General features: G+C 39.6%; 1 protein-coding gene across 1 annotated transcript; it reads left to right on the forward strand.

Moving 5' to 3' along the window:
• On the forward strand, positions 1–19,707 carry LOC137123923 (general transcription factor 3C polypeptide 1). Its single transcript, XM_067498333.1, has 40 exons — positions 1–495; positions 785–994; positions 1,214–1,390; positions 1,511–1,657; positions 2,381–2,477; positions 2,565–2,688; positions 2,871–3,050; positions 3,599–3,714; positions 3,848–3,900; positions 3,993–4,345; positions 4,479–4,547; positions 4,733–4,869; positions 4,953–5,077; positions 5,171–5,324; positions 6,113–6,216; positions 6,448–6,581; positions 6,924–7,271; positions 7,379–7,524; positions 8,334–8,431; positions 8,529–8,625; positions 9,086–9,269; positions 9,380–9,476; positions 9,893–10,025; positions 10,128–10,215; positions 10,547–10,608; positions 11,249–11,357; positions 11,434–11,576; positions 11,910–12,052; positions 12,128–12,212; positions 12,297–12,409; positions 12,491–12,550; positions 12,631–12,724; positions 12,953–13,125; positions 13,760–14,377; positions 14,749–14,888; positions 15,551–15,655; positions 15,757–16,043; positions 16,771–17,273; positions 17,379–17,565; positions 18,099–19,707. The coding sequence occupies exons 1-40, from the start codon at positions 275–277 to the stop codon at positions 18,309–18,311; spliced, it is 6,627 nt and encodes a 2,208-aa protein (XP_067354434.1). The 5' UTR covers positions 1–274; the 3' UTR covers positions 18,312–19,707.
• The last annotated feature ends 479 nt before the right edge of the window (positions 19,708–20,186 follow it).

Here is a 20,186-nt window from a genome sequence, read left to right on the forward strand (position 1 = left end):
AAACGTACGTCGCACACATCTGAAACCGGATTCGGATGAAACGGCTAAACAACTTTTTCTGTTTGTTTTTATTTTTGTCAAAAACACAAATGCATGACTACAATGGTCTTCCGTGCAAGAATAGTCGGTGACTATTCTTAAATTAATATCTGGTGAATTTTTGAGCTCGGAGCGAACACGCGCCTTCCTAACCAGCGCGTCTTTAAGCAGAATCATAGGCGAATTAGCATGTTAGCTAGTTAAGCGACAGCGTTAGGCCAGTCAGTATCATGCTATGGATCCGTTGGGCATAGTAGCGGATGAAGTGGCTTTGGAGGGTCTGGACGGGATAACTATTCCCTCTCTGTGGATACGACTAGAAGACCGAGAGCCCAAATTTTCCCTCAAACTCGACGAGTTCACAAAGGAGTACATCTGGAGGTCGCTTGTCATCAACGCCGACTTGACATTTTACGTGCTTCCACAGGAGAGAGAGGCTGTTGTGCTGTCTGACAGGTGAAGTGTAATGAGGACAACCATCTCCTGGTTATTCAAACTTATTCTGAGGCCATAGTTTTAATGACTATATGATTATAATTTTTTATAATTATAATACTTTATGTCCAAATCGAATGCACCGACTTGCCACTTTATGAGGTTTTCCTCGCTTTAGCGTTTTCGGGTGGGGTGACCAACCTGTACTGTCATTTTGAAGGTTGTGATGCTGCTCAGTAGTATATTTACATATATTTCCCTTTATGTTTAATTCGCATATTACCCTAACTAAGACTTTATATCATTTCAGATATAAAGACATTGACCCAGACACTGGTATAGAAACAACTGAAACATTTTCTGAGGTAAAGAAAGAAATCTACCCAGTCCATATTATTGTGGAAAACAAGGATGGAATACAGGGCTCATGTGCGCTCTTCAGTGAGAGGAAGGATGTCACAAAGCATATCCGCTCCAAGTCCCTTGCCCCGTTGGTCAACTTGAAGGAGGCTTTGGAAAGGTAAAGGCTGATTAAAGAAATGTATTCACAGCGGTGGCAGCTTCGTCCACACCTCACACGACCTACACTCCCAACAAGATCTGGTGTGGAAGGTTTCTCTTCAGCTAAATGGCCTACAGAGACAGAACTCTCACTTGTACCAGTCAGCTGACTTATCTTTAGTATATCGCTGTGTTTCTTAAATATTGTCCCTCTTCCTTCTGATCCCTGCCTCTTCAGATATGGCCAAAAACTTGTGGTGGTGGCGTCTCAGACTCTGCGTTTTAGGGCACTGATTGGTAGCGAGAGTGATCCTGATTTAAAACTCACTGACGAATCTTACTGTTTATTGGAAAGACTGGGCAGAGCACGCTGGCAAGGAGAGCTACAGAGTGATCTACATGGAAACTCTTTCAAGTAGGAGACACACACAATTGGCACAGAGTTATTTTTGGTTCGGATTTCAATATTGTTACAAGCTCCAGTTTAGTTGTTTAGTGTGTTAGAGAAAGTTTTTTTTTTTTTTTTTCCCAACAGGACTGATGCTCGAAAGTTACACTACATCAGAAAGTCTCTTGTTAAACATGGGCTCATTGGAATGCAGTCTCACGTCACACGACTGAAATCAAGACAACAGCAACAACACTCTATACTTCTACACCTGAAACGCTTCCACATTTTAAGGTTTGTTTGTGGTCAATGTTTTTATTTATTTATTCCTAATCTCCAGTGTTTCACTGTGGCGTACAATGAGGAAAAGTGGAAAGATGGAGTTATGGATGGAGCACTAACTGTCTTATCAGATTTTTTTTTTTACTTGTTAGTGTATTGTTCATCAGATACATTTATTTGTTTGAGTTTTACACTCAAAAACTATATATCTTTGGAAATGGCATGTTTGCTTAAAAATGTCAAAAAAATAGAATGAATTGGCAATTTTTTTTTTTATGGTTAGATCAAATATTTTCTGATTTAAATGAAAAATTTGCTGATTTTTGTCTGTTTTTTTTGTTGTTGTTGTTGTTGTTGTTGTTTTAATACCTGCAGATTTTTTAAAGTTGTTTTGAATTAGGGGAAAAATGGCGGTTTGTTTGGTGCTGAGTGAAATGTGTCCCTAGGGTCTGGTACCAAATAAAATACACTTATTTGGAGATCAGAGAAAAAAGGATTCAGAAAGAAAATCTGAATTTTTACCACTATTTAATTCAAAGTGATTCCTTTTAGTCCCAGTGATGTTTGCTTTCTCAGTCTGCAGAATTAAATGGACAAACATCCAGCCATTTATCACAGTATTTTGAGCAGCATAAGATTATTATTATTATTAAGATTAAGAAGTGCAGGTAGTCTGAAGGTTGTATCACTTAAGCTCTTTGGAAAGATGCCTCTTAACGGCTTTTGCTCTTTTAGGAGGAGTAAGTATGATATACTGATGGAGAGCATGTCCAACCTAGTCCAGCAGTTCCCTGGTCAGTTTGCCACTTTGCCAATACTCAAAGAACAACTTGTGAGTACCTGTTATCGTAGGTGCCTGTTATTGTGGATCTGTGCGTGTTTATTTTTCTGTTTTTGATAATAATTGTTTGTCACACAGAATTTAGATGATCGTACATTTAAGCAAGTATTGAACTACATGCGAGCTGCAAAACTGATCCAGCTTTGCAATTTCCCTCTGGAGGACTTGGATCCCAGTGCCGGGCCCTGCAACAACAAAAATGGTAGCACTATATAAGGACAACATTGTGTGGGCTCTCAAATTTGTTATCCCTGTATCAGAAGTAAAGTTGAAGTCAAAACTAAACTATATTTAAATATTTATACTGTTTAGTATAATTTTGTAAGTTTTTTTTTTGTTGGCTGTGTATCTACCATTTGCCTAACATTTCACTTTGGTTTCTAGGAAGTAAAGTCCTTGTGCGCTGTTTAAAACTTCTAAAGCCATATACAAGGAAGGGTGTCGCTGACGAGGACTATGATGATGAGGAGGAAGAAGGGGACAATGGCAAAGCAGGAAAGAGAGGTTTCCCTTCGGAGGGACGAATCATGGAGAAGGATGTTCTGTCACAAGCCTATCACCTCGGTATGAATTGATCAATTAATCAGTTGTGCAAAATGCATGTTTTTGTTTCACCTTTGAAGAAGAACTGTAGTAAATTGATCATTTGGATACTTCCTTTCAAAGAATCCCTGGTTCTTTGATAACAGAATGTGGTGTTTCACTAGCCCCAGTGGAGGTTAAACTCCCCAGAGGATAGGGTTAGATGGAGGCAGATGATTCGCTGTGGTGACCCCTGAAAGGGAACAGCTGAAAGGAAAAGACGAGGACCTGTGCACATTTTCAGAACTGTCAATGATCTATGAAAGCCTGCTGCATTCAGGTTCTACCTTTCACTTGCCAGGCCCATAGAGCCACCTGTTCTGGGTGAGGATGGTAGATTTCACCCTGAGCCTGGGACAGGAGGGGCCACGGTTCATCTGCTAGCAGTAGAATTATCTAGTTCTCTGTTTATCTGTTCAAGAGAACAAAGCCAGCAACCAACTTTGTATCATTCGGGAGGTGCCAGGACTTTTCTCAATGCCAAACTACTACTGCAGAAATTCAATAATTATTTTTCTGTTTTAATACAGTTTTATCCTGTGGTACAAAAGGAATCCCCCAGACCGTTATCGGGTTTAGAATGAATATTGGGAAACTGGAATCTCGTATGATTTGTCGAACCCTGGAGAGAGAAGGTTTGATTAAGGCAAGCTCTATGTGTAAAAACTGCAGTATCATAATTTTACATTTCAAACAATGTATTTAATCTACCTTTTTTATTACATATCGTATATCAGATCATATATCATCTTGAAGGCGTAGTGTCTTTGTTTCTGCAGGGTTTCATGGTGGATGAGGGCCGACAGAGGACGACAAAATATATCAGCCATAAGTGTGTATTTACAAATGAGAATTTATTTTCATTATGACATCATATCACATTTAAAACCGTTATAATATTGTCCTGCTCCTGTCTCTTGTAAGGTTTGTGGGTGTCAGTGATCAACTCCAGCTCTTCGCTCAGGAACGCAAAAAGCTCCTCCACTCATCTACATCACAGACATCAGATTCAGCACCTGCCCCTTCTGAAACACCATCCACCTCAAACTCTAATGCAGCAAAGAAGAAATCAGGCAGAGGAGGAGACAAAGATGCTAAGGATGCTCAGCAGATCTGTGATGCTAGGGAAGAGGATACAGCCACGGAGGGATTGGATGAAGAGGGAGGTAAAACAACAGGAAAGTCAAAAGCAAGAAGAAAAACAGGGAAGAGATGCAGTGTGACCGCAGAACAGACACAAGCTGATATTCCCACAACACAACATACGCCAGCTGAATGTGAGTGAACGTCTACACATTTTAGAACAGATACTTTAATGTGGCTCAAAATCCACCATCTTATTTATTGACTGTAATGATCAAAGTTTTGATTCAAAGGTTAAAGCAGAATTTTTATTTGCTCATCACTCAGGTGAAACCCCAGCCTGCAGCAAATCAGCGTCCAGTGTGACGGCTGACCCAGTGTGTGACCCCAGCTCAGGTAATTAACACATATGGGCAGCCACACTTTAGCAGCAGTCAGACTGTCATGAAAAGTTTTCTTTAGCTTTTTTAGCTGATACGTATACAGTGCTCCTTTAAAATCTGCAATACATAACAAGTGTACATTATATTATGTGTCGGTCCCTTTGTTCACTTCATTCAGATTTTTTTCTCTCCTATAAGAAAAAGCTCTAGTCGAGGAACAGGAACAGTTCAGCTTGGGTGCTGTCAGCCATTTGCCTCAGAGTGAGGATTTAAATGCACCTGGGAACCTAGAAGACAGCAACCTAGCGGTTGTGAAAGATGTTGACCAGCTACAGGTTGGTCTAATGTTTCACTGGATTGTTTTTCTGCAGCTACAGTAGCTTGAAGGTCAAGTAATGACTTCATCCACCTCCTTCAGATACCCAGTCAACAAAACTCCAGAAAATCTTTGGAGAGGTGTCATGAGACGTACCGCCTGTTGAAGAGGAAGAACCTGATTGTTGAGGCCATCCACAACTTGAAAATAGTAGAGGGTCTTTTCCCGTCAGTTTGTTTTTTAAATGTCCTATTGGATCATTTCAATGCATCTTCTCACACAATAAGAGAGGTAGCAAATATCATGCTGTCTTTCTGCAGGCTACAGAAAATAATCAACGACAATGAGAAGCAGGATGGCGTGAGCTCAAAGTGCTGTCGGAAAACTGTTCTGCGTCTCGTCAACAGTCTGCGTAGAGAAGGTTTGCTTAAGATGTACACGACCACGGTCATACAGGATGGGATCACCAAGAAGGTACATGCACACGCCATACTACCACCGTACCAATTACATTTCAAGTTACACACCCACAACCTGTGACTGAGTGCACACAATCAATGGGGTTTAGCAAATTGTTTAATTATGAAATATCAGTTTAATTCCTGATATTTCATAAACAAGAAAACTAAGAGTTTTCTTGTTTATATAGTTATGAAGTTATTTAGTCCAAAGTTGTAAATAAGTTTAATTCCTGATGTTTCATAATGAAATTATTATGAAATATCATTATGAAATATCAGGAAATATTAATACATTGATATTTTGTAAATACGTCCATTTGCATTATTGCTGAGAGTAAATGGGAAGCTTGTAGATATAAGACCAATATTAATCAGCTTTGTAGTAGAATTAACACTGTTAAGAGATAAAATTGTGTTTGTTAGTTATACAGAGTTGGGTGGAATAACATTGTGCAAAATTATATCATCCACAATAACACCAGTATAAATGTTTACATTATAAAAATGTGTCATATGATATCAATGATGTACTGTAGTGCTGCAATGACGTATGATGCATTTTTGTTCCCTAGCAGGAAGCTGATACTAATAAAATGTGATACTTTACAGTTTTTACCTGCCAGGTATTGCAGTCGCTTTATGGTGCTGGTGTAGGATGTTACACTAATATCATCAAATATGGAGCAGAAACAGGAATTGAAAGACGATGCTCATAAGTTGTGCAGACAAGAAGACTTGAAAACAAATACTAACTTATCACTTGTTAATATTTGTCTTACACATGGTGTTGTTCTACATCAGGTTGACATGGTCGCTCATCCAACCGTTCAGCCTAACGACGACGCTGTGAACAGAGTTATTGAGCAGGTCCGATTCAGGATCTCCAGCTCTTACTCAGCTGTGCGGTGAGTAGTCAGTGTGTCAGTGGGTAGTACATAGTAGGTCTCCAGTCACCTTCCTCCATTGTCTCCTCAAAGTTTCAGTGTTTTTCTGCCGTCCAGAACTCAGTTTCTCAGTGTAAATGTATCCTGACCTTGAATTTTCCTGTAGTAAAGAATAGAGACCTGACACATATACATTGTTTCTTGACTAAGCCTCTTTTCACCTGGCTTTTGTCTTCTCCATCTGACCCTCAGTCTGCATCAAGATAAAGCTGGAGAAGAAAATAAAAACTCTGAAGATACAGCTGCCACCCCAAAAGCCCAGAAGAGCAAGGCTGAGAAAAGGAGAGCAGGCCTCAAAGACAATGAAAAGTTCAAGCCAAAGACAGGTTCTGTTTGAAAGTGGATTGTTTGGTTTCTGTATAGTTATTAAGGAACAGACAATTGGTCAGCGAAAACAATGCATTTGATTCTAGAAAAGTCCAGTCTCATTCACTGTTGGGTTCAGATACAGGTTCAGTCCCTTAATTGGGCTTCTTAGTCTTAGTCTTAGAGTATTTAAAACCATTTGCCATATTCAGCTTATTAGTATTTTGTTTAAAAAAATGTTAGAAAATAGTGAAAAATTGACACGATTCTAATTTCCTAGAGCCAAAAGTGACGTATTATATGAAATATTGCTGCACTATTTGATGTTGTTTTTTGTTTTTTTTGTCTTCTTTCTGTTATAGTTAAAGGACTAGGTAAAACTTTTGGCTTCCAGCCTAAGATGCATCGGCTGCGTGTTGTTCATAACTTCCTCTGGTACTTAATTTACGATCACCCCCTCAAAAACTCCACTGCTTCAGACTCAAACAATGAAACTCTAGCAAACCTATATAGCTCTGATCCTGATGTACAACAACCGGGCACCAATAAAGAACAGGATCTGATAGACACGTCTGAAAATGACGCGTCTGGCTCTGTGAAGCCGCAACCTGCAAAGTCTATTATGTCTAATTTGGATGTGACATCAGGTGATGATGAGGAGGAGCAGAAGGACAAAGTAACAGCTGGATTCGCTCAGCCCAACATGAAAGGTGGGGAATAACCATGGTTAAGAACTACATTCAAACCATTGAAAGATGTCTGCAGAGTAAAACATAATTCTCACCTTTTTTTTTCTTTATCTGCCTATTTCTGATAGCGTATGTTGACGAAGACTCATGGAAGAAATTCATCCCTCCTGTCCGCGTCCATAAAGAGTATAGCAGCGGCTGGGCAATGGTTGGCGACCTGTTGCTCTCCATACCTCTCTCCGTCTTCATTCAGGTCATACAGATCAATTACATGGTGAGCGTTATTTTTTTTCATCTTTTTTTATTTTTTTTTTGTGGCAAATGCATGGTATACATTCTGTGTTAATAGCTGAGAATAGCCGTGGATGTGATTTATCTTTTTTATGCCATTACCTCATGATAACAGCACATTTATTATGTTATCTCAGGATAACAAAGCTCCTAATCTCCGGATAATAAGATCCTTTTTCTTCTCATCTTAGGAAAACAAATTTTTTTTTTGTTTCCACATAAAAACAAGTTTGTTATTTAGAGATAATGAGAGAAATGTTATCATAACAAAATGAAGTGATTATCTTGAAATAAGGAGGTAATTATCCCGTTAAAAAGCAGCCATGGCTGTTCTTGGCTTCCGTACCTCTGTAAACTGTGGGGCTGCATTTATTTCCTCTAAATGTGCTTGCAGTAAGTGTTTGATACACTAGCGGTTACGAGGATTTTTGTGCTTTTTCGAATTGGAGCAGTTACAAGATACCAACTTTTAAAGATTGATTAAATTCACTGTAACGTTACCTTAAGAGTTGTCATTGAAACGTTTAGTTTTGAACTAAAGAAAAGTCATAATTCCTTAAATCAATCTACAGACCAGTTGATGTTTCCTGGAAAGAAATTTCTTCATCTCAGAATTGTGTAGATCAATTCTAGGGGAAAAGCTCTCTAATAATAATCCAGATTTGACTGAAAGTTATGGACACGTTCTAGGTATTGCTGGGGGCATCTTTAATATAGCACAATTTGAAATACACGAGGAAAGACAGGGCATGTCCACTAGATAAAAATACTTTTGCTCACACGTGTCCACAGGTGGATGGACTGGAGGAATACCTCAATGACCCTGTGAAGCAGCACTATCTTGTTAGAGCACTTCCCGCCAGAATGAGAAGACAGCTGCTCTATAAACGGTGACTTTCTTTATCTCTTTATTTTGCACGTTATACCTGTACAGCTTCTGGATTTATTGTTTTTTAATTAATTAATTTTTGCTTTATTTTTTATCAGGAAATACCTCTTCTCTTTTCACGAGAATCTACAGAAGTTGGTCTACATGGGTCTGCTGCAGTTTGCTCCTGTGGAGAAGTTCAAGGAGAAAGACCAGGTACTGTACACAGTAACTACACAAAGTCAAGGATGTCAGTGTCTTATTAGTAGTATTAGTAGTAGTAGTAGTAGTAGTAGTAGTATAACCTGTATATAAAGAGCATTGTGAGTGTTTTATGCCTTTTTGTATTATGTAATTTAACAGAGTCTTATGAGGAATCGTTTTGAGTTAAGAAACAGGAATCTTTGACACATTCTTTAATAATATATTATTATTAATATATACATTTTATAAATATTTAATATTTTTTGCTCAAATACTGTTTTATGTGAATCAGTGAAATAGGTTAGAATGTTTTCTCACAGGTAAAAAGAGCTTAATGAAAAAGGAACTGAAATTATTACAGAAAAGTATAACAAAGTGACAAGTTTATCTTTTTTAAAGGAAAATCAAACTTCAGTCTAACGTAAAGAATTCTCCTGCCAGTGTCTCACAGTTTTTTCCACTCAAAATCCAGGTTTTTGTGTACCTCAAATGCAAAGCCACCATTATTGACACCACGGTTGCTGAGCCTCACTACTGGCTGGTCACAGAGTCACAAGAAAAGCCATTTGAGAGGCGCCAGTATATATTCAACACTGCTGAGGATGTAGAAAACTACTGGTTTGACTTGATGTGTGTCTGCCTCAATACACCGCTGGGTATGTGCACACAGACACACAGAATCAAAACAGAATCGTACACTGCGCTGGCAGCAATATGTAAACTACAATTTTTAATATGAATCCATCTCTTTGTTTGCATTATTTAGGGGTATTTCGTGGTAAAAGAAATGACACGGAGGAGGAATCTGCTCCTTCTTTTGTGCACGAACGCAACGTGTTTGTAGGACTGGCATACCTGCTAAAGTAAGTGGAATGTGAATATTTTGCAGGCTACAAGTGAAGACTTGCATATAGGAAGGTTTGAGGTGGGGCTGCAACAACAATTTTTCAGTGAATCATTCAGACATTAACTTTTTACAATGGCCTTTTTATCCAGCTGACTGTGAAAATTTACAGTGATACAAAACTGAAAGTGGTACCAAATCTGCACATTCTAAACCATGAGCTGGATTCATTTTGGCTTTTTTATTGTACTTAAATGATTATTAAAATTTAATCAAGCAATTGTTTAATCGAGTAGCAGACATTTTAGAGGGCTACAGAATCAGCTGTAGACTGAACAGAACTCACTAATGACTAACTAAAAGAAAGCCAGGGTGGCACAGAGAGGGTTCACTGCCTCATTGTTAAAGGTTATACATTTCAATGTGCACACACAGAGGCAGTTCCGAAGTGTGTGACGACGGGTCAATACCAGGAGACGGTAAAGGAGCAGGTGGTCTGCACTCTGAATTCTTTGCTCATCTTAAACGTAACTGGTTATGGACCAATCACCTACTTGCTGTCAAAAAGGTACAGTACGTACACAAAACAGGAGCCAATTATGCACATTTTAAATACGTTGTCTACACAGTGGAAAATGTGCTCTAACGGCTGTGTTTTTGACATTTTAAGAACCCAACAGGTTCGGAGGAACCTGCCAGCAAAGTCAGACTGAGGAGCCTGTTGACTAAAAATGCTCTCAGGATTGCCCTCAAAGCCGGTGAGCTCTTTTGAGCATGATGAATTTCTCTCCTAAAACAGATTTCTGCACAATAATGAAAAGGCCTCGCTTTTACTTTTAAAAAACTCATCATAATGGGTCATAATAATATATTAAGTCTAAATGATTCTGACGCAGTGCTGCTGTTTTATTGTGAAGTCACATTTATTTTTCCATCCGATCCGGTTGTGACAAAGTCTCTTGATCGGTCTTTGTGGAGGAGAGATTTCTGTCAATTTTTGTGAAAATTAGCACTAAAATTTGGCCTTAACTTAACTTGCACTGTTGTTTTTTCTTATTAAAATATATCTTTTCTAAATATTTGGAACAGGAGGAACTACTGCACCTCGTTATATCACCACCAAGCAGCCAGTGATGGCAGAAACCATTGAAGTAAGAGTTTTATTTTAATGTTTCCTTAGGCAGTTTTGTTCCTGCGATCTAAATTGACTAAAAGAGTAATGAGGTGAAATCTGTGATCGTAACTTAAAAATCTTAGTCTTTAATTCTTCCGCCAACAGCTCATTGTCGATCAAAGACAGAAAATTAAAAAGAGAAAAAATAAAATTTCCGATTTATATTTTCCTTTTGAGAAGTAATGACTCTGTATCAGCAAACAAACCAAATAATCCAAAAGTGTCAAGACATGGCACTGAATGTTGCATGTGCCATTGTTAAAAAATAAGATGTAGAGGAACAATGAGAACACACAGATTCAACAGAGGCAAAGGAGAATAAAGTCTGCAAATCTTAAAACTATGAAAACCTTACAAAACTAATACTACAGTTCACCATTTATTAATCATACAGTCTGACGTGCCTCAAATTGATACTACAAAGACTGATGCTGATTTACTTAATCCTTTATTGATGGTTGTCAGAGTGTCAGCAACTGATTGTTTGCATGTAGTTACCAGTAATGTGTGCAGTGATGATTTCTAAAAATAATTCTCGGGTTTGTTGCTCTGTTTAACACTGCGGCTAAAAACAAAGACTTCAAACACTGTTTCCTGTTTATATTTCCTGCAACCAGTTGGCAATAGAGTCTGCTTCCAGAAACGAACAGGTGGTTGGAGGAAAGAGACAGAAGAGGAAGAGAACCAAAAAAGAGGTTGTCAAGGTCCAACGCAAGAAGAAAAAAGGTGCAGTACGAGCATTTGAATATTAACATGTGACTTAAAACACCCATGTGACCGATTGAGTGTCTTTGCTTTTAAGAGCCCAAACCACGCACCCCTGCCCATGACGAGGCGGACCACCAAGCTTTGAAAATGATGACCAGACAGAGAGTCTACTGGTCTGTACAGGAAGACTCACTGATGATGCTCTGCTGTGTGGCCTCACACCTGCTTAACGGCAAGGTGAACCACACAAACACACACACACACACATATGCATGAGATAGCTGCATGAGTGTCTTTAAATAAAGGGGTTTTATTTTGTATGATTCTTAATAATAAAACCAAACTTTAACCAAAGTTAGTGTAGTATGTCACAATGATTAATTTTGCTTTAGGCTTGAGAAATGTTACCGCTGCTGCAGAAAGTTTGATGTATGACACAATAAAAGGCTAAATACTTGTATCTAGTTCAGATCTATACAGTTTTATTAGAACTATAAATAGATTAATTTGTCATGGCAATAAAAGTATTCTAGTTATTAAAACATAAAGTATGTTGTTGCTGTGTTGCAGTTAAAAAGGCCTTTTGTAGCTCACTGTGTGGTGAGAGACCTGCTCCATGCAGAATTCGATATATCAATAGATAAAACATCTGTAGCTGTGGGCCGTCGCTCGCGATACATCCTGAAGAATCCTCAGACACTTCTGAACTACAGGTGGGTACAGATAATACGCGCATTTCCGAACACAAACACTTGTGCTGTTAACGTTCATTAAACCATTCGGTGCAGGATCTGTTTAGCTGAGGTGTACCAGGACAAAACACTGTCAACGACCCTGGAAGAGAAGAAGCCTGCTGACCCTGAAAAACCAGAGGTGGTGTTCTTCGTCCTTCTATGCATTTGGTTAGGTTTTTCAATTGTAAAGTTTTTATTACTTTCAATTTTTGTTTTGCTTTAGGATTGTGCTGCAGCCTTCTCGGAGTACGTCAGGCTTCTCAGGCTCAAGTTCAGCTCTGTGGCGAGCGCTCATGAAATGATCATGCCTGACACAAAACAGGAGCTCTTTTCACAGTAAGAAGCGGTTTAATATATTCACTGAAGACAAATGCGCGAGCGTTTTGTGGGATGTAATGCTGTGTGTTTGCTTTACAGGTTTAAGGTTTCCACAATATACAGTGGAGTGCAGGTTTCATGCAAAGACACTCTTAACTGGTAAGGATTCTGTTCGATTTTTGAAAAATGAGTAAATTTACTTACGATAGAAATGACACGTTTGTCTGTGTCACTTGCAGCACAGACGACATTCATGCCATAGTATTACATAACTTGATCCAGAGCACTCTGGCCATGACCAACGGTCAGATGAAGTCCTTACGATCCTTTCAGGTACTGGCCACCTTAAATTTTATTTCTCTCTTTACAAACTGTCACTCGACATAAGTTAGGAAGTATTTAAGTGCAGAATGTCACACGAATACCTAAGATTTAGGAATAAAAACATGTAGCTAAAGATGAACATGAACATCATTCATGTAAAGGCTTGTCTGAAAACCTGTATATGTACTCACCAATCCAAATCAAACGCATAGTTATGAATTTTACTTTGTCTCTTAGACCTTTCACATGTACAGCAAGTATAACCAGGAAGTGTTATGCAAAGTGTTCATAAAGTGCAAGAAGAGGGGTCTGGTAAACCGCCGTCGGGTCAATAAGCCGTTTGGACCAAGGAAGAACCGATCTCTGCCCATCCTGCCCATGTCTTTCCAGCTGTCCCAGACCTACTACAGGTACACAACCAACTCAGGAAAGACACTGTGGACTTACATAGGTTTTATTTATTTGACCCGGAAGTTAGGCAACAATTGTTCCTTTTATTAGCTACCTGCCACCTGCACTCAACTGCAACACATTTGGGTTTTGGTGTCTGAGCAGTTGTTCCCACGTTTAAAAGTTTCTGCTTTTAAGGAGCAATTTAAAAAACAATCAAGGCTTCTGTGAAACATGAATTCAGACTGCACACGAGGACTAAATGTTTAAACTAGTAATATTAGGACTAAAGATGTGAATGTGTTTTTAGAGTTTACATTTTACATAAATACAAATTTACAGAGCAAACTGCATTGACTCTGTTACAAAAACATTAAAAAAAAGAAAAAGCAGATTTTTTTTTAAATCCAAGACTTTTCAGTATTTTCTCACTTTTTTTCCACCTCTGCACATCTCTCTTATTTTTTTAAAGTTCACAGGTAAATCGGGATGACAAAATGACTTTGCGCATTTAAGATGTGACAAACATAAATTCCCTAAAGAAACATTTTAGCATCTGATATTTATTTCCAAAAAGCCGAGTGTTGTTTGTTAGGTGCACACATTTTGCTCTTGTTTCCTAGCAACACTGTCTCGCCACTGTCTTCCTGACAGGTGTTTCTCATGGCGCTTTCCTTACTCGCTGTGCACTGATTCTTTCCACTTCTTGAGAAGTCTGCTTAACAGCGGGGAAAGAGATGACAGGCCTGTCACCGCATTTTACCACGAGACAGAAAATAGGGCAGAGAACGGAGAGGAAGTGTTGGAGAGAAAACGGGCGTTGAAAAGAAAAGCAAAGCAAAGAGAAGGAAATGAAGATGGGACACAAGTGAGTGAACTAGGAGGGGAGACAAGCCCAGAGTCAACAAAGGGGGGAAAGAACGAGATGGAAGGAAGAGATAAATCCCTGGAGGTTGACATGAACAAATCCAGTGAACAGAAAAAAACAGAAGATTGCCAGACTGCCGTCTCTTCTCATGAGCAGACGGGGGATCATGTGCTCAGCCAGGAGGCATCAGGCGACGGGTCTGCAGCGACAAACGCAGCACCTCAAGTTACAGGGGATCCTCCAGATATTTCGGACATGCTGCAGTTCTCCATGGACTCTCCAGGTGGAGCTTGCGTGGCCTCTCTCAGCCTAATGTCTGTGGGATTGCTAAGTGTGTACATTTCCATACCGAAACAGATAGTGGTAGTGGACAGCACCTTGGTGGACAACGATGTGATAAAGAGGTGAGACCCTATTTATATTACATTCTGAATTCTTTATTCCCCATGTTACTCTGTATACGGTCCCAGTAGCTCAACCAAAGTGTTTACATTCAGTGAATTCTGTCCTGTTTTCCTTATCATTTTTGTAGACTCAACTCATTCAAAAGCTTCTTTGCATTCTACTCTGCGTGTACATTATTTTGTAGAGCAGGTAGCTTGCGCAGCATAGTAGAGTTGTCAATTAATCAAAAAATTAATCATTTGATCTATTAATAAATCTCATTGCCTGAAACTACAGGTTTCTGCTTCAAAAAATATGAAGTTTTTTTTTTTCATTCTCTTTTTAGTCTTTTAAGTTAGTTGAATCTCAATTCTGTTTAACAATTTTACAGTATGGCAGCGTTGGAGGAAGAGGATGATGATGATTATGATGGTGAAGAGTGTGAGAGGGCAAAGAAGGTGGAAGTGAAGGCTCATCAGGCGTCACACACCAACTACCTGGTGATGCGAGGATACTGCTCTCCTGGCATAGGTAGGACTTGAACTTTGACATTTTAGACACATGTTTTTTTTTTTTATCCAAAGTGACTTACAAGTCACAAAAATACTTATTTTATTCTCTTTTTTTAAAATTTTGTTGCCTCGACCTAGAAGAAAATAATTTCAGTCTGGAGCATCAAGAGAAAATACACTAATAAAAACTTTTTTGCACACATAGTTGAATTTGTAATTTTTTCTTTAGTACCACAGTTTTCAAGTATTTTTTCCAACATATTTGCAGGAACAAAACGATACCCAAAACATAAAGGCAACATGATGGGGAGCGGTCGTCCACGAATCTCGCATTTGTTGGTTCGATCACCGGCTCCTCCGGTCACATGTCGAAGTGTCCTTGAGCAAGACACTGAAGCCCAACTTAGTTGCTCCCAGTGTGTGTGAGTGTGTGATTGTGAGTGTGAATGGGTGAATGAGAAGCAGTGTAAAGTGCCAATAGGTAGAAAAGCACTATTTAAGTGCAGAACATTTACCATAAAGTTAAACTGTGATTAATAATGTAGGCATACACAATAAAAAGAATAGAATGGTAATTTTTACACTTTAGAGCCCCACCAAATACTGCATTTGTCCATTAGAATAATTTAAAGTGCTTAACTTTAATTCAAACTCGTAAAATACCTTTTGTTTTGTATCTAGTCAAACTACGTAACCTCAACACCAATGACAACATTGTGGTGGAGTCTTGTATCATGAGGCTGCAGCTGCGCAGCACACCTGCCCACCACATCTTCAGTATGGAGAGTGAGTATCATCAAACTGAAAAGATGCACACATAGATCACAAAGATTTCTTTTTTTAAATTCCTTCATTTCTTTGATCTCATCCTCGATCCTCCTCTTCAGACTCTCCACCACTGGATTTGACTAAATGTGGTGCAAGCCTGCTGCCTTCCATCCTCACCTACTCCATCAGCTCCTTCTTTTCTCCACCCACGGTGGAAGAGTGTGACAGACGTTTGATTCAGCAAAGAGGATACACTCCTCAGGACATAGAAGCATGTGCTCAGCTCAGAAGGAGATTGGACGAAGCTGGTGAGAATGGAGTGGATATATATGAGCTGTATGAGGCTCACACGCACCTGGAGGAGCCAGAGTCTGGATGCAGCAGGAGCGTGCAGCAGTATATGAAGGTAAACCCACATACTGCTATTGTGATGAGGGTCATTTTTTTTTAGTTTGTATTTTGTTTTACTTCTAGCCTGGTCTCAGACGAGAAGACTGTGTTAGTGTGCCGACCTGTGAAGCTTTCCATTCTGACAGTGCACGTAGTGTGTTTTTTTTTATGGGTATTTAGAATTTGGCTTAGCTGAGGTAGTAAAATTGATTTGTCCAAAGAATTTCAGCAAAATGCAGTGGAAACAGACTTGCCAAATAAATCCTGGCATACATTAGGCATTCAGCTTGAACACTTGCCAAAGAGATGAAAGGTTGTGGCAGCAGTTTGCATGTTTGCCCCAGTGCTCGCTTGACTTTTCTTCCAGCTTCCTTCCACAGCCCAAAGACATGCATGTTAATTAGTGGTTAATTGGAGAGTGTGAATGGTATAATGACTCTTCTGGCTTTAGAGTCAACACTAAAGTTCTGTTCCAGGCAGTAAGCTAGAGCACCAGACATACACACACATTGGAAACTGACATTAAACACATTGTTTCGTCAACTTCTTACGTCTTTGCTAATCTCACGTGGGTTTGGGAAGAAATAAAACAATGCGGATCTCTGAAGTCATCAATTGCTAACTATCGCTTTACAATAAACGTTGCTCACATTAAAGTTAGTGTATATGACTGGACAATTAGTATTCGGGAAGGAGTTTGTAGACCTGACCGTCTGATCTAATACTTTCCCCTTTAACTCCAGGATTTACAGGAGGAAGGCCAGGTGTCAAGAGTCGGGGGTCTGGGCGAGCGTTGGGTGCTCATTCAGCACGCTGAGCCATGGCTTTTGACATTAAACTCCAAGCAACGGCCCCAGTCGCATGTCATATCTGACAGGCTCCCCTTTTTGAAAAGTCAGCACAACATCCCCTTCATGCGTAAGAGATGCTGGCAAGGAGTCGGAGACGAGGCGGAGGAACCACCAGCGAAAAAGCCACCCGTGGACCGACAAGGGAACGAAGACGCAGAGGATTTAGAAAAATCGTTTTGTGATGCAACAACACAGAAACTGGACGGTGAAAAACAGCAAGAAGAGCGGTCAGGTGCGAGCAATGGAGACAAACTGAACATAGAAGGAGAGAAAGACGCACAAAAACAATCCAGAGAAGAAGGAGACGAGGAGGTGGCAACTGAGACAAGACCGAAAGAAAGTAGACAGCTGAGTGACAGAAAGGACACGACAGGATCAGCTGATCTGGATGACGAGTAAGCACAGACTCTAGTTGATTAATGATGTTAGTAGTTACTCTCCTCTCTCTGTGTGTGTCATCTCTTCTTTGTGTTTCCACCATCAATCTCAAACCCACACAGGGAAAATGTAAGTTTCATCAGCCGGCCGTGGCGCATGGTCGATGGTAAGCTGAACCGGCAGGTGTGCAAGGGCATGCTGGAGGCCGTTCTTTATCACATCATGTCCCGACCTGGACTCACACAGCAGACACTGGTGGAACATTACAAAGACGTGCTGCAGCCAATGGCAGTGCTGGACCTCGTGCAGGTAAATGGAATCCACCGGTGCTCGTGTTCTTTGCCAAGAGGATAGTGATGAGCCAGAACACAAGAAACAAAGACTGTGGCGCAGGAAGAGCGGTCGTCCACCAATCCTGCAGTTGTTGGTTCGATCCCCGGCTCCTCCTGTCACATGTCGAAGTGTCCTTTAGCAAGACACTGAACCCCAACTTAGTTGCTCTCAGAGTGTTGGCCCATCGGTGTGTGTGTGTGAGTGAGAGAGATTGTGAGTGCGAATGGGTGAATAAGAAGTAGTGTAAAGCGCCTTATAAGTGCAGACCATTTAGACCAAACACACACACACACACACATTCCTAAACTGAGAGAGCAGCACAGAGTTCACCAAAACTTACACTGTTAAACTGCTATTTTGACATTACAGCTCAAGTAAAGAGTAGAAAGTTATGAATGGGATTCATATAAAGTCATTGTTAACATTGTAATGAGTGTAAAAAAAAAATACCTTCGTATTGCCTGACACATTTCCCTCTCTCCCCCTCTCTCCCCCTCTCTCCTCTGTAGGCACTTATAGAAATGGGCTGCGTGACGAAAAAGACGTTTGTCAAAAGTCCTAAGCCCTCGCTTTTTTCCCGCCCTGTGAACCAGACGAGAAGCGACGCAGATGTGAAGATTGACGAACTGGACGCGGTGTATTATGAGCCCACCATCAGCTGCTGCCTGCGGCTGGGTCAGGTGTTACCAAACGAACGTCACTGGAACTACTGTGTTCCATGAGTGTGTTCGCGGACCTCGCGCAGCTGTTGCGATACCTGAAGAATGTAGATTTACAAATAAACGGAGTTTTCAATTCTCAGTTTTACAGAACGAGGATTTATTTTTTATTTATTTTTGTATTTTTTTTGTCTTAAAATTAAGCTCACATTTATGTGATTCATTTTTGTTCTCTAATTAAGAAATGTGAATAAAACTGCATTAAATTAATTAAACTGCCTGACTAGTCAGCTTTGTTTCCACAAACTACAGTGTGAAGAACAGTCTGAACGACTCTGCTACTGTTCCAGTGCAAACTAAACCCACTGAGCCAGAAAAGAGCCTCTGGTCAGTTGTTGATCTTTTTTTTTTCCTCTTGTTACCAGGAGCCTGCTTCACAACGTATCACACAAGTGATGTCATGTTTAAAATTGTAGTTTGCCAAGTTGCAAAGGGGATTTCAACACTTATCGCCCAGCATTTTTTGTACTTCACATCCTGTTTTGCTTGGACCAAATCTAAGAGCGTCCCATCTGCTTCATGTCTCTGTTGAATTGAATTGGTTTGTTCGTTCACAGGAAAGTGTATTTTTGTACACTTTAGTTTAAAAAAACCATGTTTCAGTATTTTAATAAAAACAGCCAAGGAGGATAAATAATTTTAGAGGCACTGTACCTTTTTAATTACTGTAAGAATCATTGTGCTGTCTAGCAGTGATGGTTACACTGATGTGAGAGTAGCTCATCATGTGGTTTCTGTTGTAGCAAGTTTGACTGCTGCCGTTTTTGCTCAAACCTGGACAATTGAACCTGTAGCTCCTAAGCAGAAATGTGGCTGTTTACTGTTTGTACTGTTTATTTTTGTTTGTTTTTCACTCATGTAATTTCTGTTGACGACTTGAGATTGTGAGATTAACCACGGATGTGCTGACTTGACGATTTGAATTACTGGTAAGAGGAAGTCACCGTTGTATGTTTCTTTGAAAAGGACTGAAACTGATTCTGGCATTTTTGTATGTTAAATGTCTTAATCCACATTTGTTACATGTTTTTTTTTTTTTTTTGGAAATATTAGTATATGTGTTAATGAAACCACAGAGACATCACTAATTATGGCGTGTTCAATCCAGCTAATTGCTTTGATAAACAGGAAGCCACACCGGAAACCATCACACCGACTGTACAGCTACTAATTTTCTGATCCACGCATTGGTTTCTATTTTCCTATGATGTTCAAATTGCAAACCTCACTTTTAAATTGAAATGTCTCACAAGAGTTGGATCTGTAATATGACTCCCACATGTGGTTTTAGATTTGAAGTATCACGTTGAGTTTGTTGTACAGCAGCACAGTAATATGAACTTTACATAAAGTACAGTTTTGACTTATTTGACTTTGTAAAAGATTCAGCTGTATCCAAATAGATTGAATATGTATTACGCTCCACACCCATAAGCAACACTTAGTACAAAATTCCCTTTTTGTTCCTGTTCTTCAACTAGACAGTGAAACACTAAGAGGAGTTTTATACCATGGGATTAAAGAATAAGCCTGTTAAACAGGCTGATGAGGCTTTAGATACACATCTGTTTGCAAGAACTGTGACTTTATGTCAGAGATAAGATCTACTGCTATTATGGCCACTATGAAGAGGAGCAATAATTACAACACACAGGGATTTGACGCGCATCTCTCCAGAACGTGTCTAAGGCTACAGTATACTGATTTGAGATAAGTAGGTGTCGATTCTGCATCAAAGTGTCAAATCCACATATCTGTACACAGGAAATTCAGCTTCCTTCTGCAGCGGGTGACTATTTTCTGAGTTGCAGTAATGTCATCGGACTGTGTAGGCCGCTATTGTTTATGCCTTCAAAGGAGCTGTATCATACCAATAGA

Source organism: Channa argus, chromosome 3, assembly GCF_033026475.1.
Source record: "Channa argus isolate prfri chromosome 3, Channa argus male v1.0, whole genome shotgun sequence".
In the NCBI taxonomy this organism is placed as follows: domain Eukaryota; kingdom Metazoa; phylum Chordata; class Actinopteri; order Anabantiformes; family Channidae; genus Channa; species Channa argus.

Excerpts from the sequence above, each read along its gene's own strand:
- LOC137123923 (XM_067498333.1), top strand. The coding sequence starts at position 275 with ATGGATCCGTTGGGCATAGTAGCGGATGAAGTGGCTTTGGAGGGTCTG. Across the intron at positions 6,582-6,923 it reads AAAGTTCAAGCCAAAGACAG|TTAAAGGACTAGGTAAAACT; the intron begins GTTCTGTTTGAA and ends TTTCTGTTATAG. Across the intron at positions 13,126-13,759 it reads CTGTCCCAGACCTACTACAG|GTGTTTCTCATGGCGCTTTC; the intron begins GTACACAACCAA and ends TCTTCCTGACAG.